Raw genomic sequence first — 23,028 nt, 5'->3', positions numbered from 1 at the left:
CAAATTTCAAATACTTAGCTTTCCTTTAACCACAAGCAGCATTAAATAAATTAGATCACAATAAATTATGGTATTTCATCTTAGTGTCAAACCACAAATTAATCGTTTGCATATTATATAATGTGGCTTATAAGTTAATGAAACCACAACGAGTATACGCAATGTATGCCGCACACACAACCATTAGATAATAATAATAAAGTATTTCTAATTACAGCAGAAGTCACATGCAGCACATGTGCGAAGTAATAATGCAGCTCATTGACAATTCTTGCAGCTGAAGCCACATGCCAGCAAGACAATTTTCTAAGACATTGGCAAAGGCAGCCAGCAATGTTGCTTCCCCTCCTTCTCCTCCTTCTCCTCCTTCTCCACCTTCTTTCCCTTCTTTCTCTACTGCAAGCACCCGCTGCTGACATTGCATACTTTCACTAAGTTGGCTTGAACCAAGTCGAGTTGAGTTGAGTTGAGTTGAGTTGAGTCGAAGTCGGAGTCGTCACAAAATTTGCATGCCAATGCAGAAGACATTCCCTCAGTCATTCAGTCAGTCATTCAGTCATATGTGACATTACGATGCGGCAGCTTGCAAAAGAAAGACGACTAGAGAGCGAGAGAAGGTTAAAGAAAAATATAAAACAAAACTTTACGAGAGCAGCAAATACACTTAAAAAGTAATAAAATATTTTATTGCAGCACACAAAATGCGAAACGAGGAAACTATGAAAATGGCTTTTTCTCTTCCTCTCCCTCACCCTCGCCAAGAAAATATATATATATGCAAATAAATTCATTTGTGCAACACTTGAAAATTGAAAATAAAAACTCATTTCATTTTATTACAAATGTGATGATGTCTGGCCCCTTTTTTCTATATTTTAGTGTGTGTGTGTTTTGCACTTAATAAAATAATCATTAGAGCTGATAATGCCATGTCATGAGGCATGAGGCATGTGGCATGAGGCATCTAATGGCACATCCTTTAGCACATAATGCTGTAATCAATAAATGAGAGAAGCAGCTTTCGCTTCAAGAAGTTAATTTTATGGAAGCCACAAGCGTCACACTCAATGGAGGCAGTCGACATTGTTGTTTGTATAATGCGTGTCATAGCGCTTGTAGTTAGTTGGGGTCGGAGATTGGGTTGGGTTTGGATTTGAGTTTGGGTGGCACTCATGTTCCATGCTGTCTCGATGCGCAGTTCATCAATCAAATCACTGGCTGTTAGTCAGTCAGGCAGTCATGTGATTTGATTGATTCACGCTAAAAATCCGCACCCACGCAGAGCATCAACTTTACCCAACCCAAACACTACTTACTGTGTATGACAAAAACAGAGAGAGGCAGAGACAGAGACAGACAGCAAAGGCGGAAGCTGGCAGCAGAGATCCATTCCACAAGCGCCATCATCATCGCAGTCAGCCAATTCATCCTTGTCGCCGCCATTTCCAGACCGCATTTAGCGACGTTGCCTTCACATTGTTTATGCTCCCCCCACCAACGACAACCAGAACGAGAGAAAGAGATAACGATGCCAGACTGAGAGACTGAGTGCAGCAGCAGCAGCAGCAGTGGTAAACAATGTTTCAAAACCGCAGCTGCCACTTGCCACTTGCATTGATTTCACGCTGCTGCCGCTGCTTCTGCTGCTGTTACTCGCAATCGATAAACTTGCCAGCGACAGGCAGCTAGAGCTACTTAAACAGATCCTTAACCAGCCAGCTGAGTGTATTCATTTGTCACACCAAACAGCAAAACTCTAATATATAAATTATTCAAAGCAAACACGACTTTAAAGGTCTTGACATGTAACTTTTGGCTGCCTTCCTGAAAATGGCTCCCCGATTGCCATTTTTGGGCTTACAAAATTTGTTACGTCCATGTGAAATTGCCCAATTTTATGTTCAATCAATAAATACTCGCAATAGCAGCAGCAAATATATATCGATGGCAGCTACTACGTGTTGGCTGCCTCAATTTATTTGATATTCATGCAACATTAACATGGATTTTTATTAGTATCATTTTTTGAAAAGGGTTTTGCATAGCCAGCCCCTTCAACTAATAAAAAACACTCCGACTCTCCGTCTCACACACACATAGACAATAATAAAGCACGACTCCTGAGCCTCAACCTGGACTAAAGCTACTAAAGGCTTAGCACACTGGCTAAGCGTATTTATATTATGCCAACGTGGCGTTGTAGTAAAAATAAGATATGTGCATAAAACTAAGGAATTATGCGACCTGTAGATACCACGTGGAAAATGATAAATATTTTATGTAGTTTAGGAACAGTTTCCCAAGTATTATTGTCACAACTTTATATGCTATATGTCGAACATAACGTATACGCCCTGTTGAACGCACTTATTGTGCTATAAATAACACTTTCCAAATAAGAATATACTCATACTTTACACAATAAATTCTTAGCTATTCGCTGTAAGTCACGACTTGAACTGATCAAATTCATAACAAACATTACGTATACGCCCAGTTCGCAGCTCTTACTAACCTCTAGACATCAGTCTACAAATAATCACTTTAGACAACAATTGCTCAGCTATTCACAGCTATTGCCACGACTAAAACTGATCAATTGAATCATAACAAACATTACGTATACGCTCTGTTGAAATCCCTTATTAACCTGTAGATGTTAGTCTTAAAATAATAATTTTGCATAGTTTACGCAACAATTCCAAAGCTATTCACAACAATTGCCACGACTCGAAATGCTGAAAATTGGATCTTAATATACTCCATATCGAACATAACGTATACGCCCTGCTGTCATTGCTTATTGACCTGCATATGTCACATTCAAAATAATAATTTGACATGCAGCAATTTCACAGCTATTCACAGCTATTGTCACGATTCAAAACGCTCAAAAACTCCTTTTCACACATAACGCATACGCCCCATTGGAATCGCTTACTTAAGGGTATTTGCAAAAGGTAGACAGGTGATATAAAATGCCAGCTGGGTTGCGACCTCTGCTGCTGCTTCTGCTGTTGCTGCTGTGTCAGGTGTACGTGACTGTTGCCCCTTTTGGGAACTGCCACAATTACCTGGCGTCGATGTTGCAGCTGTGAGCGAGGCATAAAAACAAATCAATATGCCCCTTTTGATTGGCACTTTGAATTTACAAAATAAAAAGGGAAAAAACTTCAAACCAAGTCTTATTTGATATGGCAAAACTAATCAAAGTATTAAATAAGTAATAACGCAGACCAACAGTTGAAGTTCGGCTGGCACAAATTTCGTGTTTGATTTTAAGAGTCTGAATTAATTAAACTTGTAGCTTGTTAAACAGCCAAAGGGCGCGCCAAAGTCCAACACCAGAATCTACCTCAACTTTCAGTTTGTTTCGTTTCATTTCGTTTGTCGGCAGCGAGTTTCCGTGTAGGCCAACAAGTGTCTCAAGTTTTTGTGGCTGTTGCTTTGACTAACTTCCTGCGACGAGTTCTCCTTCCACCCACAGATATTTAACCATTTGAAGAGTGCGATTATAAGCGCGAGCTGCGACCCTTTTGGCCGGCATTAAATGTCTCACGTTTCAGCCACTTCTCTACCATAATTAGAGCCAAGAGCAATTTGAAAAACACTTGATGCTGGCAATTAAAAAGTTGAACAACATTTTTCTTTTTAGCTAGCCAGCCAGCTAGCGAGCTGACGTTTCTCTTCGCCCCCTCGCTGAACCAATAGAGTCAAGGTACCCACAGTGTGTTTGGCCACGCTGGCACGCTGCTTCCGGGCTGCAAGTGTAATTAATTAGTTTTCAATTTCACTCAGCTAAATATGCATAAATTATGTGATGGTGACTGGGCAGGATAACCAGGAACACGGCAACCAAGCGGGTTTTGAGTAGCAAACATTCAAACAGGCAGCGAGCAGCGAGCAGAGAGGCAAAAGCAGGCAACAAGCGAGTCAACCTTCTCATGGTCATAATAAAATTTACTAGCCATTACTGCAGTTAGCTGCTGGCAATTTTCTACTTACTTTTTCTGCTGCTGTCGCTGCTCGTGTTATTGTTGTTTTTGCAAGTATCTCTTCTTGTACTTCAGTTACACTTTTGCGAGAGCCAATTTGTGCGCCAATTACTTTGTTTGTATGCGAGAGGACAGCGGACACACAAACAGCCAAAGGAGATGCTGCTTGCTTGCACTTGGGTTGCTGACTGCGCTTCCTCTATTTCCGTAGCAAACATTTCCGTTTCGCATTGCAGCAAATTTATTGTTTCCGTGCGGTTTTGCCATCTCTACTGTTAGATAAAAATATAGCATACTTTTCTGCGCTGTTTGAACTAAAACATCTTAGGATATGACTGAGATTATCAAGTGCTGTGACCTGTCACAATACCCCCGAAAATAAATAAAAAAAACAAAATGACAAACGTAACGGATGTGCGACTCACACACACTAAGATATTGCCTCACGCACAATGACGGCGCGCCCTTCCGGCCGGAAATACGCATTTAGTTGCATGTAGAATTGTTACGTTTTTGTCAACAAGCAAATTATACGAGTATTTTCTTATTGCGCCTTCGTCTTCGTCGTCGTCGTCGTCTTGACTATGAAAAATGAAACTGTCGTTTCGCATAAATCATTTCGGCAACATTCCAAGTAACTTTTGTGTTTGCTCTCCTCTACTTTTCTGCCGCTGCCATCGCCGTCAACGGTTTGTACTTATTTCCGCTTCCGCTCTGGCAGCTAGCCTGGGCCGAGGACATTTTTGTGAAAAGCTGCCGCTGCCGCTGCCTGTGTATGCAAAAATAGTATATACGCGAACATTTTCTGCGCCGTCATTTCAACTGGCATAATTAATTACCAGAGCGCGCACATTTCCCAACGGCATCGGCATCGCCATCGCTATCGTCTCGTTGCGTGCCACACACAGCGGCTAGGTCCTAACCTCAATGCCTCACTTGACAATCAACGCCCCGGAAACTGGGCCCCGGACTCAGGTGCGGCTGTTGCTGACAGCTTGGCTGAGAGTTATGCGGAAAACAAAAATAAAAATAATATAAAGAAAACCCAACGGTAATTGGATCATTTTAATTATACGAATTTATGCGATGGCATTCGGCGAATGCCAAATGCCCCCAAGTCATTGTTGTTGTTTCTAATCGAAAAGTTTCGCAGGCTGCCCGCCTACCAGTTGCTTAGCACATCAAATCGCATTATAATATTAATGTATTTAAATTTCTCATCTCTTCCCTCTTTTTTTTTTTTGTTTTGGCTTTTCACATTTGCAATTATAATGAGTTGAATCGTTTTCAACTGATTTTTGTTTATTTTGCAGTAAGTGATTACTTACGCTTTAATTTCGGCAAATTTGTCAAATTCTAAATACGTTTTGCATTTCGCATAATTTGAATATAATTCATTGGCAATAAATTCGTATTAATTATGCGAACGTAAGTTGGCAAATTTGTTCAAATGAAATTTGAATAATTACAATAGCTACTCTAAAAATGAAATGCACGCATTATAATTGCATTAAACTTACTCACATATTTAAATGTTTTCAGTAAGTGATTTAAATTAGAAGTGATCAAATTTTGAATGCTGAAAAGCTTATATTAAAACAAAACAAAAATAATACATTGCAAAAAAAACAAACGAAATTTATGATTTTATTTTTTCTTTTTTGTTAAAAGAGTTTTATACTTTAAAGTTTATCATAATTCTACTACCAAGTATAACAACTGCCGAAAATTAAATACTTACAATATTTCATAGAAGTGCTGCCTTAACAAATATTAATATTATTATGAGACAGTAATTAATTCCTTACATAGTTTTGTGTTATCTATCTATCTTCACAACCATCAACCCATCAACAAATGAAAACAAGTAAGAAAGCTACAGTCGAAAGTGCTCGACTGTGAGATACCCGCTACCCATTTTTAATAAAAGCAAAATATTGCGGTATCATTTTCAAAATATACCGAATATACTGCAAAAATACTAAAAATATACCAAATGGTATATTTGGTATATCGATATAGTACACCATTCAAAATATACCATAGACGGCACAATGTACCAAATTGTCGGCCAAAGCAACTCAGACCATACAAAAGTATTTCTTTAATAACTTCCACAATTTTTATCTGATCGTAACCAAATTTTCAGGAATCATAACTACTATAGTTATTATTGTATATACCAAAATTCGTTACTCTAGCTTTAAAATTATTGTTATTCGATTTTTTTGATTCGCGGGGGCGGAAGTGGGCGTGGCAAAAATTTGAAAAAAAACTTGATCTGCGTGCAAACATAACAAATGCTGCCTCCTTCTACCTATTACATACATTTCCTGCCGGCACAAAGTTATAATACCCTTCTACCCTATGGGTAGCGGGTATAATTAAGTTTAAATAATATTGTAAAATAACTCAGATACCTTTGCAAACACAATCTTAGTAAGGTTATATAGACGATTGTTTATTCTAGAAAAACATTCACATTCATTAACACATTCATAGAAATTATTATAGTTTTTAAATTTTTTGCGTTGAAAATAATTATTCTAAAATAAAAAACCTAATACTTAAACTAATACAATGGACATAATACACAACATATAAAAAATTGGAGACGCTATTTACTCTTGTAAAAGGGCAGGTGTGTTTGATGCAATTTTCGATGCTTGCCAATTCATGTTAAGAACAATGCCAAATCTATCACCTAGAGTTCACAAAATTTTACGCAAACTTATACGCGACTTAAAAGCTGACCATTCTCCCAGAGCTCTGATGAGGCTTGGGCTAGAATTAAAAGCGCGACGGCACAGGCTTGGTAAGCATCTGATCCAACAGTTTACAGCTCGAAGAATAGCTCTGAAATCAATCTTCAATTTAATTAGTATAACACACAATTGTTTCATCATACCATTAACATTACCTTTCTGATCAAGCTCAACTTATATTTAGAATGAATCAAAATCAGAGCTCGCAAATAACTGTTGACCGTTTCTCGTTGTCTGCAAATAAGTGTCTTTTCCCGACTCTTTACGAAAAGACTCCATGAGAAACCAATTTATGGGTTCTATTGATGCTGATTCGGGTCCGATTCAACTGGATAATGCTTGTCCGGAAAGAACTATAAATAAACAAAATAAAATATTAAAAAAAAATATTTACAAAAATGTTTACAACCGATATACTTGAGAAATTGAGGAGCATTTTAGTTAAATATTTTATTTGAACTGACTCTGAGCTCTGTACTCTCTAGACTATACATCTAGTCTATACAATTGGCTAGATAACCTTACTAAGATTATGTTTGCAAAGGTATCTGAGTTATTTTTCAATATTATTTAAACTTCATATCAGGGCTTTCGCAGCCGCTTGTTACTCGATTTTTTTGATTTGCGGGGGCGGAAGTGGGCGTGGCAAAAATTTGAAATAAACTTGATCTGCGTGCAAACATAACAAATGCGGTCGAAAAAAAATTATAGCTCTATCTCTTGTAGTCTCTGAGATCTAGGTGTTCATACGGACAGACGGACAGACACACAGACGGACAGACGGACATGGCTATATCGTCTCGGCTGTTGACGCTGATCAAGAATATATATACTTTATAGGGTCGAAGATGCCTCCTGCTACCTGTTACATACATTTCCTGCCGGCACAAAGTTATAATACCCTTCTACCCTATGGGTAGCGGGTATAAAAAAGAAAACGTTTTATTGCGTAAATTTATTTTTTGTTTTGTTACGATCAGATAGAAATTGTAGATGTTATTTAAGAAATACTTTTATATAAAAAAACGCCTATTGCAAAAGGGTTTTAATCTGGTTTATTTTTTAGTCGTTGTTATGTTGTACTATATGGAAATACTAAGAATAGCCCTTTCTATATTTCTTTATTAATTCGGTATATTGTTAGAATATGGGCTTTTATTTGATTGCAGACTTCTTACATGTTGATTAAACAATTTGGGTATTATGAAGTTAAATTATTACAACTCAAGCTAATTATATATTTTCAACATTTTATATAGAGAGAAATGGTATTTAGAATTCTGAAAAGCAGATTTTCTTAAACGCTAAACAGCATTTTAAAAAATTCTTACTTTCTTTCAAAAAAGTATCAACATTTTTTCTGTCAAATTAGCTACGCTTTTGTCTATTTAAAGAACACAAACATGCATTTCTATTGCTTGTCGTGCATTGAGTTTTTTATTTATAAACCAACATAGTACCAAAGGCAAGTGAAAGAGAGTGTGTGTGTGAGTTTTTTATCTTACATGAAGTAGCGCTAACACATGGCTGAAGGCATTTCGCTGATAAGTAGTTGGCAGAAAAAGAAAACTACTGACTGATTGCTTTCCTTTGCTTTTGGCGTTTGACGAACAACACTTTTCAATTAGGCGCCGCACTGCCGCACGGCAAGGCGACTCCCAGTGGCGCAGCCATTGACGCAATGCAATTCAATTAGATGCTGCTGCTGCTGCTGCTGTTGTTGGGTGCAGCTTACCCAAAAGGTCTGAAAAGATGCAGGAATGAAAGCAAGCGGGTGTCATGCTTCGTTGGCAAATGCAATATGCTGGTACCTTAAGCTGGACTCGCCTCGCATATGGGAAAACTAAACTACATATATGTATGTATATACTGATGTGTGTGTGTTGTGTGCTTGCCTAGAATTGACACCATGAAATTGAGTGAGCTGCAGTTTTGCAGCCGCCGCAGGACTTTACCCAAGTTGGACTCCGTTTAGTCGTCGTCTCGTTTCGTGTCTCTTCAGATGAGTTATCACAACGGTCGCATTGATTTATGCAGTCGCTGTGCAGGCGACCCGCATGGCTGCTGAGATAAGAATTAATTGGCAAGTGCAGTGCGCATATAAATTGCGCATAGCCCGCCAGCCACACCCACACCCACACAGTTACGAGCACTCAGAGGAGACTGCATCCAATGCATTTGCCAGGTCCCATTGCCACTGCCACATTGGCAGTGCATTGCGTTGCTCTTAATGTAAATGTGACAAATGTTTTACGACTGGCTGCGCCTGCATCGACGATGACTCCTGTTGACTCTGGGCAAACACCTGTAAATGGGTTTATGCCACAGCACACTCACACACACACAGGTACACAAGCAAACACACACCAACACACAGATGCATATGGGAACTACTAGCAACGTCAGCTTGTTTGCATTTCACGCATATTTTAACCAGCTCTCTCTCTCTCTCTTCTCTGCATTTTTGAAGCACTTTTTGGATTTACAGAGAGACAGAGAGATAAATCCCCTATCTCTACCATGTGTAGCCCACTTACCAAAACCTACATTCAGTTAATTAATTGCAGCTCCTATTGCCTTAATTCTAGCTAAACATTTAAAGCTATTTGCACTTCAATATGCACAATGTTGTGCAACTATAATACGCTTCCACTGCCCTGATTGGCCTTCGATATGCATATTATTAACAACATTTTCATTCACGTTTAATATGCGTTATTTGCGTGTAAGTGGGCAACATAACCCGCATCAGTTACATATGTAAATTTCATATTTGTCTTTGAATTAATACACGTTTATCCACAGCAGCATTTTGTAATGCGAAACTGCTGCATTTTTAAATTGGCATTTGGGTTAAAAATGCAAATTTACTAACAATGAAACCGGATCAAAATGGTAAATAAGAAAAAATAACATTTTATATTTACATTAAATAAATTTAAAAAGAATTTCTATCATAGATGAAGGTTTATTTTTAAGAAATTAAGACGCTGAAACTAATATCTTCTTTAATATTTAAAGCCGAAGAATTTTTATAAATTGGTATATTTTTATATTTTTACGGTATGTTTTATTTGCTATATTTCAAGAATAATACCACATTGTTTTACTATTAAACTCGACTACAGCTTACTTGTTATTTATTTCTTACTAATTCATAAAACTATGCCTGAAAACACCTAAATGATTTATCTTATATCCTTATGAATTAAGTATTCAAACAAATTTCAATTTTTATAAGCAACATATACTTTAATCCTTCCCACACTTTTCCAATTCCATATTTTCATACTATAAACTTCCAAAACAGCACTTATTAATTAAAAAACTTTTATTTTAAGTCCAGAAATTCTACAGCCTATTAAGTACCATTAAGAATATTGCAATATGCTTCGATTATATCTGAACTTTTATCAGTGATATCCGTTGCAGCGACACTTTGATTAACGGACTCAAAGAAGGCCAGAAAAATGTGCAAATTAAAGGGCGATCGACAAAAGGTTTCTCTTAGCTGCCATTGACAGTAATTTCCTGACGTAGCCTGGACGCTCAAAGCGAAATGCAATTTCCGATTAAACACCCTGGCCCTTTTTTATATGCTCCAAACATTCATGCCGTGGACATCACAAGTAGTGGAAGCATCGGCATCGGCAGCAGCAGCAGCTGCATGTGTCCATGTTTTATGGCCCCGGGTTCATAACTGCAAGCGTAACACAGCAAACTGAGAAGGAGTCAGACACCGAGACACACACACATGCACAGGTGAAAGGCAAGTTGGGCTCACACATGCCCAGGATATATGCACATAAAAGGATGACAAAGAGCACCACAGCAGCAAAGCCAAAAAGAGCTCGACTGCAACTGCCACTGCGACTGCGACTTCGACAGCGAGTCTTAACCATCTGACCACAGCTGCCAACACGCAAATGGTAATGGTGCATCAAAGGAATACTCAGCATATGCAGAGAGTGAAAAGACTAAAGACTAAAGGACTTCTCACTCCTTCTGCTCCAGCCACATAAAGCACTCAGTTGCTGCTGCACGTGGTTAGTTGGCTTGACTTGCAACTCTGCCAAGATTAAATCGTGGCTAGCCTTTAGGTTTCTATTGCATTACTTACACTGAAAGAAATTATAAAAAGCAATAAATAAAAAACTATTTTAAGAAGCTTCTTAGCTTTCGTAAAATAATCGAATGAAATGCTTAGAAAATAATTAATAGATGAACAATAAGTTTGTTCAATTAAAACTCACAAATTTAACACAACTAAAAGATTGAAATATCTAGATAATATTAACAATGAGCAATTATATTTTTAAGTATTATTCCTATAGAACAAAATGTAAATATTGGTTTTATAAAAAAGTTTGTATTAAAATCCTGATGTTCGTGATTTAAACATTCGCAATGATTATATTAACTTTATTAACTTTGTATTCTTTACCATAATTTCAACATACTTATTGATAAATATATCAATACTTATTTCTATATATTTATAAAACTATTTGTATTAGTATTTCGAAATTGTTTTCTACTAAACACATTTAAAGAAATCGCAAAATTTCATTGAAATTTGAATTTTATATTAAGTTTCATTTAAATTCTTTTCCCTATTTCCACAAAGCAACTTTAAATACGCTAGCAACTTTTTCTATCATTTTATATTATTAACTCTAAACCATAACTCATAACAGTTGTAGAAAAAAAAACACGACATTGAATTTAGTATTGAAGAAAGTTGCTTCACTCCCTTCTTCAGAATAGAGATATCAGTTTATTCAATCGCTTATCAGTCTGTTATTGTTATCAATTGATATGAGGAAATTGTACATTTTAGAAAGGTGTACAATTGTGGTATGCTTAAAAGTCTAAACAATGTGTGAGTGTGTGCTCTGTGTTTTTATTTCTGGTTAACATCACTTGCATTTGTTGTTTGATGATGTTTTCTAGTTTTAGTTATTTGTTGAAAATACACAATAAACGATCACAGTGCTTGTTGTTTGTACACACACACATGGATTTGATGTGTGTAGTATTTATAATTGTGGCCAATTTGTTGTCACCGCTAATTGTTATTAACGCCCGGCTGCAAATTGCAAATTGCAAACTGCAAACTGGAAACTCAGAAATAACTCTCGCACTGCATCTGACGTCGCCAGTGTGGCCAATCCGCACAGCCCACAGACTGTGAAGTTTGCACGAATCCTTTGCCCGGGGCACAATTGAGCAGCAGGGGTGTGGCATTAACACCCGGGCACATGTAGAATTGATTGGGATCCAGCGTTGCCCACGGCTGATGCTGTATTGTTTTCGCTATTTGGCTGCCGCTGCCGCTGTCACAGTCAACAGCCGACGGGGCAGCCGACGTGTCGGTAAAGTTGAGGCTACGACAGGCTGGCCATTGCTCGTAGGGCAGGCAGCCCAGATGGCCGAGGCCATTGAAAAATCCACGTCCCTGGGGACAGTGGAGTTGCAGGGGCATTTGGTCCGCCGCAGTGCATACGTAGAATATGTTCGGATTGGGATCGCCCCACATGTTCGTGGCATGTTTGCATGTTCTGTTCGTGGCCGCAACGGATGCGTTTGCATTCCTCATGCACATCGCGAGCAACAGCAACGGCAACAGCATCGTCATCATCGTTGTCAGCTCCATCATCGTCATTCTTATTGATGTTGTTGTTGTTGCTGCTGCATTTCTCATAAATAATTTCATTGGCACACTCGCACTCACAACACAAAAATTCACTTTATTGTTATTGTTATTCCGTATGTGTTATTATTATTTGATGTGTTCATAAAAAAACATTTATAACTGTATATATGTATGTATATGCGAGACCCTTTAACGCCGCTGTTTTTGCACCGTGCAACACAAACACATTGACTGATTGATGCGGCGCCATTGTCATTCATTTTTATACTCTCTCTCTGTGAATTTTATCTTATATTTTATCAGGCAGCTGTGAAGCTATGACGTTCGAAACTTTTTCTGGTTCTAACAAGTTATCTGATATCTTATCTAATTTAGAGTTTGTTGAAGTTTGGGTTTTTCTATGTTTTGACCAGCCCATAAAAATCAAAATGAAACAATTAACTCGTGCGTTTTTAAGGGCATGATTTTTCACATGAGTCACGTTCATTGAAATCGCTTAGCGACTAAGGCAACGACAGCAGACAAAAGGCGACAATGGCCTTATCAATGTGATAGCATAACATTAATTGCCTTTCAAATGAAGGTAAATTGGAAATTATTGCTGCAGGCAATCAGACAAAATTTAATTACAAAACTCTCGGCTACATGACAGGCCCAAGAAATGCCAAAACACTTGTGCATCTCTCGCACACTCTTTGTGTCTGCCTCGGCTGCATAGCCCAGCCCAGCCTAGCCCAGCCAGCTGCTGTCAAAAGTTCTAATTGATTTCGCTTACAGCAAAATTCCAGCCACCGAAACAGGCAGAATAACAACAACAACAACAAAACAGCCATTGAACTCTCGACATCAGCGAAGCCCAGCTGACGACGGCGACGATGTCGAAGACCGTGAGTGTAGGCCATAAACCTGGGCAAGAAAAAAATAAGAAGCGAAGAAAAAAATATATAATAATAGAAGAAGGAAAGTTCCCAACAAACCATTCAAATAGCATCCGGCTTTTGTTCTGCTTTGTTGAGTCACGTTGTCAATTGAACTTTTCTCTCTCTCTCTCTCTCTTCTGCCTCTTGTGCGCACTTTTCGCAGTCTATTTTACGCGAGCCAAGTTTAAATAGAGAAACTTCTATGCCGCGCAGCAAAGTTGACAACATAATCGACATAAATTCCAATAGGCATGTGGCCAGCGAAATTTCTATTAAAACTTTGCTCATGCGCAGCAGCTGCTGCTGATGATGATGATGACACCGACAATGATAATGACGTTGTCAGTGCGCATCAAAATCGACTTGTATATTTCTTAGGAATTCACCCAAACCACTTCACTTCAATTGATAACTGGCCCAAAAAAAACCGAAAACTGACTACCCAAAACAACTAAATAGAATAGATAGTAAACAAATTAAGGCAGTTATCTAGCGATTACGGTGCGTATGAGCAATGTGTAGCATCCGCATAGCAGACACTCAATGGGCGCTCAATGACAAGGCTACTTATCAAAAGATAAGTCGCCTGATTACAACGCCAATAGGTTATAAATGTCCATCCATTGGACGCACAACAATTTAGTCTATTTTCAAGTGCTCAATAAGAAATAACTTTGAAGAGAAATTCAAGTGTCTTCAACATGCAAAAAGGTAAAGGCAAAAAGGATTTTTAATGGCTACAAAGTGTTCACAAAATGTGTGTGCGTTGTGCTTGCAGTATTCTGGATATTCTTAGGCCTTTTGGCTCTAGGACTGGCGCAGCAGGATTCAACTACGCCTGCTGTCACAACGGAAGCTCCTCAAGTGACTACTGAAATTCCTGCTACCACTGATGTAACTACGGATGTGACCACTGCTGCTCCTGTTGTAACTACTGAGGTGACTACTGCAGCCACAGATGTAACTACAGCTGCTCCTGTTGTAACTACTGAGGTGACTACTGCTGCCACTGACGTAACTTCTGATGTGACTACAGCTGCTCCCACCACTGCTGCTCCTGTTGTCACTACTGAAGTGACCACAGCAGCTCCTACCACCGCTGCTCCAACTGGCAGCACTACTCCTCCCTCCACCACCGTTGCTCCTGGTACCAACACCACTCCACTCTCCACCACCGCTGTTCCTACTACCTCTGCCTCTACCACCGCTGCTCCAACTGGCAGCACCACTCCACTCTCCACCACCGCTGCTCCAGGAGGCACCACGGTGACGCCTGAAACTTGCGTCTACGAAACACAAACATGGGGTGTGCCCCAGCTGAATGCGTTCAAGTTCTGCGTGGATGGTGAGGTCAAGACCACCACATGCATTGCCAATCATTACTATGTGAGCAATACCAAAGTATCGGGTTGTATACCCGCTGCCGATGTGGATCCCCTGTGCATTGATACCACGATTACGGCACCTGTTTGCACTGGCAACAATTTGAGGCAGATGCAACGCAGCAGTTCGCTAACTAGCTACTATCTGTGCACTGCCGAAGGTGCTCAGCCCGATTTGCTGCCCTGCCTGAATGGCAAGATCTTTGCCAATAATAACGGTTACCTTGGCTGCTTTGAGTGGCCGCAATGGCGCACAGCGAGTGGCTGCGTCACTTACACACTTCCCTCTACTGAGTAATACAATAATTCATCCGACGACGCATCAACACGACAGTTCAAATAGATAAGCCAACCAGAAAGTGTCAAGCATTTTAATTACGTTTTTATTTACCTGACTTTATCATGATGCAATATGAAATATATAAATTAATTTTCAATTTCCCAAAATTGATTATAAAATAATTAAGTCAAGCGCCGTTTGGCAAATTGTTAATAATCAATAGTTTGATAAGATAAACTGAACGAAAAAGGTTTTTCAAAATACATTTATACCATACAATATTACAATAGTAAAGTGACTCGCAAGTCTTTCTCATTTTGTTATTCCTCTAATGTCAGCACATGAAGCATATTGCAGTGCTTTAAATAAAAAGTTTTCTGCAGCGAAATTCCCGCAACAAACATGTGTGTGTGTGTGTGTGTGTGTGTGTGTGTGTGTGTGTGTGTGTGACACTCTTAGCTTGCAGCGAAAAAAAAACACAAAACAATTGTCACCACACACAAAACAACACGAAATGGCAAATTGCAGAGCACAGAATGGGGGAAAAGGCAACGGGAAACCTGACTCGGTCACCGAGCATATGTATCAAATAAAATACTACAGTCAACTCAAGTATGTGTGACTGTGTGTGTGGTTGTGTGTGTGTTTGTGTTTGTGTCTCAGTTGTGTCAACTTGCTGCGAGTTCAAAATGAGTTTAAAGTTCGCAGTTAGTTTTTGTATCTTCTGGCGAAATCTAAACTGTGCACAACTCGGCGTATACTTGATTGCCAAACACCAAAGCAGCGACAGTTGATTTATAGATTTTCTTTTAGATTATTGAACGGCAAACGAAATGCCAGCAGCATAGCGAATGCATCAGAGCTCGAAGAAATATATTTGAAAATTCCTAAGTATGTGCAAGTTTTCTCATTTATTCCTTTGGATAGCAGATGCGTTTGAGAAGTTTCACATGTAATTTGTAATTTTATTTAGTTACTTTGGCTTTAACTTGCAGTGAAAGGAAATATTCTATTACAATACAATCTTCTATTACAATTAAATTAAGTATACGTATAAATGCCCCATTATTTCACTTTCATTTGCTGCTTGACTTTAATCAGAATTCCAATTAATTTCAGCACTCACAGCTGTCTAATTAGTTTTGCTTTCCAGCTGAATTTACTGATGCAGGCACTTGCTTTTGATAGTTTCATGGATAGTTACGCATTTAGTCAAGCGCTAGCAGACAAAGAACTCATGCCATCCATAGCTAATGCGACTCTATTGCCTAGGTAATAAATGTCTGACTGCAATATACACACATGCCGAGAGAGTGAAGCATGCATGTTGTGCATGAAGTTGGAGTGTCAGTGACACGAAAACTGCTGCAACAATAGACTAGAGAGAGGCGACTGCCACTGCGATTGTGATTGCACACTGCTTGCTGGATACCCCCAAATGAGTTAGTCAGGAAATTGCATTATTTGTCTTTTGGATGTTGCGGACAAAAAGCAGAGTCGCGCAAACTGTCCTTTTTACCCCTTCCCAAACCCAACACTCCAACACTTCATGACTGCAGTGTGTGGCGCCTAGTCGTCGTTAGGACGTTCGTCGTTCGTTGTCCCGTGCTGCAGCCACTTTAAAGCGACGCTAGCTATCTCCGATGCGACACTGTTCTGTCACACATGTGCATTTTGAAAACGCTCTCCAAGTCACAGCAATTTTTCTGCTCCATTTCCGCCCTCTGTTCGTTCGTTTCGTATTGCAGCCACATCTCTAGCTACTCCTGCTGCTTTTCCTGCTGCTCCTGCTGTTGCTGCATTTTAATTGCTTGGCTTGGTGTGCCGCTTGGGCCATTAATCCTGCAAAAGTTGTGCACTGAAATTACGAAAAGGGATTTTTAAAGTCACAATTGTCGTATGTTATCAACACACACACACACACACATACACAACACAAAACAGTGACAGAGACAGGCGCATAGCCAATGTCCAGTGCAGAAGTAGTCTGTGGCAAAGTCAGAGCACCAGAGAACTTGGCCTGTAGTTTAAGTTAAGGGTCAGTGGCAGGGAAAAGGGCGCTGTCGCAATGGTGCTCAGATTTAATTGAGTTTGCAATTGTTCTGCGGCCTGGTCAACTCCGACTGAGAGAGTTTTGCAAGTTATGCATTTGAATTGCCTTTCGCAACGTGCCTGCAACGTAGCTCAACTTTCGACTCTACTACACTACAGCACCAGAAGTTGCAACCGACGTCGGCACAACTTCCGTTTCCGCAAAAGGAACGTTGATGGACATTGGTCAACGGTGTTGCCACTTTAATTACAGCTATGAGTACTTGTGCGCTTGTGTTTGTCTGTCTGTGATAGTTGGCAACAGTTCGTATAAATAAAGTTACCTTAAACTCTGCCGCAATAGCTGAGCTACACCTTAGCTGCATTTACGCATTGAGCGCAAAAGTATGCAACAGATTTTTTCATTGCCTTTCTTTTGCCTGCCTGAAGCCTGCAGTCGTTTTGTGCGACGTTTCCTGTCGAGTAGCCATAATTGGCATTTTTTATACCATACTCTGTCACTACACAAGCCAACTTGAGCGGCACCAGCCACATAAACCGCTTCACCCTCGTGCTGTGCACCCACAACGACAACGAGAAACGCGAACGCATCGCAACCGTCAGCTTGTTGGATGATTTTCTGCGCGTACATTTTTGTAAAGCCCAACAAGACCGAGGCTGAGAGTTGTGGATGGGAAGATGTAGTACTTGCTGTTAAGTTGGCTTAAACTTTTCCACTTGAATGGCAACGGAAGGTTTTATGCGCCTCTGCCGTCGTCGCGTCGCATCGCATCGTCTCCGTATTGTATTTTCAGCGGCGCATAAAAGTATGCTGCACGAAATTTCTGCACTGCAACAAATAAATATTTGACCTGCCCCCTTTTTGCCTTTTGGTACGTCTCCTCGCAATGCCTAGCATTTGTATTTTATGGCGCCGTTGAATTTATATTTGCACTTAACAAGCGACAACAACTACAACACCAACAACAGCAATAACAACAACTTTGCACTTTCTGCGCAAAGTTTGTTTGGCTTATTTTTTGGTTACAAATCAAATCCGAAATCGCATTAAAATTGCATGCAGCAACGGCAGCAAGAGCAGAAAGCAGACGCAAAAAAAAGGAAAATACAAATTGTGTGTGCAAACTGCCACAAAATCGCGTTGCCACAAGCCTTAACACCCTCCCCAAACACTGTACTTCTGTGTGTTGCTGCAATATGTTGCTGAAGGTGTTTGGGTGTTTCGGATTCGAATTCGTATTCGTATTTTAGCCCGGCATCTGCCGTCTAACTGCTGTTTGTCAGGCATTTTCGTTCGCTTGGCGTTTTTCGCCACTCCAATTGAATTTTCGTGAGACGAAATCACTTCAACGCCTTCGATTTCAATTTCCGCCCCATTTCCAATTTGAATTCTGTTATTGCATTTGCATTGTTTGTTGTTTGTCCTTTACTTTATTGCCATTTTGCCCGCCATTGCCAGTTGCGGGCTGTGCGCGATTGCAGGTCGACGTCATCAAAGTGTTATCATTTATTTAGGTTCTGCGGGCGAAGTGGCCTACTTAGACACTCTGAAGGATAACACTCATATACTACCACAATTATGCGGGTTAAGTTTAGTATAGATGATTGTAATCACTCAATTAAGTAGCTCAAGTTTAAATGCCTTATTTATTAGGCGCCCCTAACAGTATGCAACATTTTTTGTTTGCTTAGTGCAAGTCAGTTTCTTCAAAAATAAAATAGTGTTTAACTTTTAACTATGTGTTTGTACCAAATATTGATTGAATAAATAATAGAATCTGTTAAATTTAAGTGCTGTCATTTTTTTACATTTAATACAGTTATGTTTTATTAGTTACATTTTCTCTTTAAAGTACATTTTAAACACTCATTGCTTAAATTGCATTTACATCAAATTATCGTAGTTATTATAACTTTGAATTTTACACTTTCACAGTTCCTCAACTTTTCATAATAAGTGTGTTTTTTCCTGTATTTTCTTTTTTGTGTTGCTTTTCTTGTTATTCTTTCTGCTCATTATACAACAGTTTGACAGCGCAACTTTTTCGTTTAGCTTTTAATCCTTACAGCCTGTCAGATTTAGCAAGTTTGTGTTATTTTTAGGTCATCTCCTTCGTCGTTATCTCTGTCGTCTCGCACCTTCTTTTATTTTGCATTTTACTGCTTTTTTTTCTTAAACAATTGGACACGCACTTGGCATATCTTTTGTGCTCAGCTGCTCATTTTGCATACCTCAGGGGGCGAGCTCGATTTAATGACCATGCTTGCAAGCACTTGCCTTCGCATTGTGGAAAGAAGCAATTGTGGCAGCAGCTTAAATAACTCCCCTTCCCCCACCCCGCACTCTCGCTCTCTGTTGAGAGGTTTCTCTGCTCCAATTCATTGTAGTTTTGCTGGCGAGAGAGTCGAGAACTCTCATGTCTGGCTTCCAGAAGCTGTCGTTAAGCATGTTTCAGTTGCCAGTTGCCATTGTTGTTGCCGGTTGCTGGTTGCTGGTTGCCGATTGATGTTGCTGTTGCTGTAGTTGGCGTGGCGATGGGGCATCAATAACGCATTTGTATAACATATATCGTAGTCAATAGGAGACACGTGTCTAAGTATCTAGTCTGCTGTCGAGCCTAAGCTCTGTTGCATGCCATTGTAATGGTATCATGCTGTAACAGATTTCTGTTTACCTTGATTTACATAAGCGCAAATACACACACACACACACACTCATACACGAGGTGTGGCAACCACAGAGCAAGGCAAACAAAACGACGCTGCTCAATCGCAGTGGCTGCAGTGACAAAGCCCCAAAGTCTCCTCCCCCCTTCCCCACCTATTCTTCGGTGTAAGTGAAGCACATGGAAACGATACAAATACACTCAAGCATGCACTTAGTCTTTGCGCCTTTCATTTCTCTTCAGTCTCAGACTCAGTCAGTTTGGTTCGTGTCGATGCCTCGACATTGATGTCGTTGCAAGAGTGTGAATAAGCACATGTGTGTGTCTGTGTGTGTTAAATACATATGTATATGTATTTGTTTGTGTGTGCTACCAACTGCGATCTATGCAAATTTGTTTTGCCTGCTTCCCGTCTTTGCCGCATGCGATAGCAACACACAAAAACAACAGCAACAACCACTCCGCCAACGACTTTTTGTTAACAGTTTTCTCCCTTTTGCTTTTTATTTTGCCCACTAAACAAATAAAGTTATTTGCATGCGCAACTAAATCGATTTGTGTGTATCAAATTGTGGCGCTCCCAAAGTAGAAAAAACACCAGAACACAACACAACACAACAAACTGAATGACTGCCTGAGAGCACAGCTGTTACAGCAAATCAGCACGGAAGGCAAAGTAGCTCTTGCTCTTGCTTCTGCTTCTGCTGTCTTGGGCCTCTTCCCCCAAATGAGTTGCAACATTAAACTGTATTCAGCGAACAAAAAACACACGAAAGTTTCTTTTAAAAAAAAGAAAATGGATGCAAAACTTTGCCTTTAACTTTACCTGTTTATACTTTCGTAAGCCAACACTTGACTAAAATATGGCACTAAATCATACTTTAAATTGGGTTTTATGGCAATTTTGATTTACAAGCAGATAAAGCAGCTTGTCTAAAAAAATATCTCTAAATTAGTCATACGACAAAAGTAATTTAAATGCTGTCAAATTCAAAAGAGAACTTTCAACAAAGTTTCTTTAATTTTGTCAGGCATTATCATCGTTATAAAGCACCATAAAAAGAAACTTCAAATCATACTTTCAATTTGAAATGTATCACACTAGATAAGTAGTTAAATTTTGCAACCAAAACAAAAGTTATTAAAAAAAGCACAAATTGACTTTTGAGCAAATTGAAGAGAATAAGCCTCAAACTCAAAATGAACACAGTGCAAAAGTTTCTTGTCATCATCAAGCAGGATTAAGAGCACTTAAATGAACTGGTGCCTAACCACCAGGCTTATGTGGTTAAACAATGGTTAAACTGAGTGAGAGAAAGAGTGCAAGAGAAAGAGAACATTCATTTGATACGCTCTGTCGCCTAACAGCTGCCACCCGCAGTGTCTGATAATTAAAGCCAGACCAGAAAAATTGTCGACAATTTAATTAAAAACAATTTTTGGCCAAAATGTTATTTTTAGGCACGAAAGGGGAAAGAGAGAGAAAGCACGGGTCGTAGCGTTTGGCAAACAGCGCAATGGGAAATAAGCCGCTTTGGAGCGCACACATGAATGCCATCAGAAATGCAGCATGCAACATGCAGCACATGAAGCACATGGAACAGAGCCGTATGGCTGGCAAAGGGTGCTGGCCAAAAGGATTTGCATTTATTTGTTGTGATGTCCCCCATACGCGCAGAACAATTAAGCAGAGTGCGTGGTCAAATGCATTCGGCCATGGCCGATGGGGGTATGAGGGGCGTAACGTGGGCGTGGCGCACAGCAAATTCTGCTGTGGTTCACGTAAATCCTTTCCTCTTTTTTGACGCAACATGAACTCGGTCTATTGTTTGCGTAATTCGGTAAATTGACGGTGGAAGGGACAGCCACCAAAAAGAGGGCAACGTGGAGCCGGGGGCGTGGCTTTAGCCCTGTTGCCCATTTTAATAATTTTTAATTAGCAGCCGTTGGCTGACATTGTTGTGAGCATGCTCTGCCCAAAATTGCTATTTAATGAAGTTTATTTTGTGTTCCGCGTAATTCCGTTAATTCCAATAATTCGCATGAAATATTTACAAAACATTTATTTAATTGCTTATAATTTGTTGATATTACTTTCAAATATCACCGATTGAAATGATCCAAATGCCGAAGCTAATTAATTCTTTTGTTCAACTAGACGTATGCTTAATAAACTTTATTTGGAATTATGAGTTTAAGTTTTTTTTTTTTAATTATGGAAATAGTTCGTCTTAATAGTATAAGAAACATTATAAAATTGCTTAAATTTAAAAGCAATTTATTTCTTTGGTACAACTACACGTATACTTAATATATACTTTACTTAATTTTTTTTTGGAAATTATAAAAATAATTCGTCTTAATAACATCGTAATATTTGTAAAATTGTTCAAACTTATATATACAACAAAGAATTTCTTTGGTGCAACTATGCGTATGCTTAATATGCGTATTATGGCACTTTCTTCACTCGCCCTTCAGTTTTTAACCAAATTAAAATAATTATATACATTTATACATTTTCTTCAATATTTTTAGAAATTGTTATGTCAAGCCCCAACTGGCAATTTGGGTCTGCTAGGCTATGGTCACAGCGCCATTGGTAGGGAGACTAGTAGAGACTTGGACTATACTATCCCCCTTACCAGTACTGACCATATTAACACTATATTCTTGGAACCGGAGTGCTGGCGGGAAGGGTTATGCATTCCCGAAGCCCTCAACCTCTTCACCGACGGTTCGAAGATGGATGATGGTGTCGGAGCGGCCGTATACTGCCCGGACCCGGTCTCCAAACAATCCTATAAACTCCCAGACCATTGCAGCATCTTCCAGGCGGAAGTTTTTGCCATTGGCAAGGCTGCCGAATTGGCTCGGGGTTTACAGCGTGATCACACCTCTATTAACATCTTTGTTGACAGCCAGGCTGCAATAAGATCAATGCACTCTGATGTGGTCAAGTCCAAAGTTGTCCTGGACAGCAGAAGAGCAATAGAGTCGCTGAACGCATCTGCGGTCGTGCGAATCTATTGGATCCCAAGCCACCAGGGCATCGATGGCAACGAGATCGCAGACACTCTCGCCAAAGAGGGAGTGGGGCTCGATGTTGGCAACATGTGCAATGTTCCGATATCCCTGCGAACTCTAGGCAGTGAAATTGAGGTGCGCTCTAGACTTCAGTGGGACGCGAGCTGGCGTAATGCCAACTCGTGCAAAACTGCAAGGCTGATGTGTGCCTCTACTAACAAAAACTTAACCAAATTCGTCATGCAGCTTTCAAGGAAAGACTGCAGGCTAATGCTAGGCATTTTA

General features: G+C 39.6%; 2 protein-coding genes and 1 long non-coding RNA gene across 3 annotated transcripts; 1 reads left to right on the top strand and 2 right to left on the bottom strand.

The window, feature by feature from the left end:
• Positions 1-6,443: 6,443 nt before the first annotated feature.
• Positions 6,444-7,242, bottom strand: LOC132786217 (uncharacterized). The gene is made up of 3 exons (XR_009632421.1): positions 7,178-7,242; positions 6,916-7,113; positions 6,444-6,862 (listed from the first exon to the last, which is right to left on the bottom strand). It is a non-coding gene; the product is annotated as an uncharacterized LOC132786217 (long non-coding RNA).
• A 4,405-nt stretch (positions 7,243-11,647) lies between these two features.
• Positions 11,648-12,658, bottom strand: LOC132785724 (uncharacterized). Its single transcript, XM_060791948.1, has one exon. The coding sequence runs from the start codon at positions 12,474-12,476 to the stop codon at positions 11,886-11,888; it is 591 nt and encodes a 196-aa protein (XP_060647931.1). The 5' UTR covers positions 12,477-12,658; the 3' UTR covers positions 11,648-11,885.
• A 1,324-nt stretch (positions 12,659-13,982) lies between these two features.
• On the top strand, positions 13,983-15,387 carry LOC132786010 (integumentary mucin C.1). The gene is made up of 2 exons (XM_060792374.1): positions 13,983-14,047; positions 14,115-15,387. Exons 1-2 carry the CDS (start codon positions 14,038-14,040, stop codon positions 15,014-15,016), a joined length of 912 nt encoding a protein of 303 aa, XP_060648357.1. The 5' UTR covers positions 13,983-14,037; the 3' UTR covers positions 15,017-15,387.
• Positions 15,388-23,028: the final 7,641 nt, after the last annotated feature.

This window comes from Drosophila nasuta, chromosome 2R (assembly GCF_023558535.2).
Source record: "Drosophila nasuta strain 15112-1781.00 chromosome 2R, ASM2355853v1, whole genome shotgun sequence".
Lineage (NCBI taxonomy): Eukaryota > Metazoa > Arthropoda > Insecta > Diptera > Drosophilidae > Drosophila > Drosophila nasuta.
Note: the sequence above shows the minus strand (reverse complement) of the source record. Positions and strands in the feature narration are given on the sequence as shown.

What these genes read in the sequence shown, in the direction of transcription:
- LOC132785724 (XM_060791948.1), bottom strand. Translation starts at nt 12,476, where the DNA reads ATGAAATTATTTATGAGAAATGCAGCAGCAACAACAACAACATCAATA.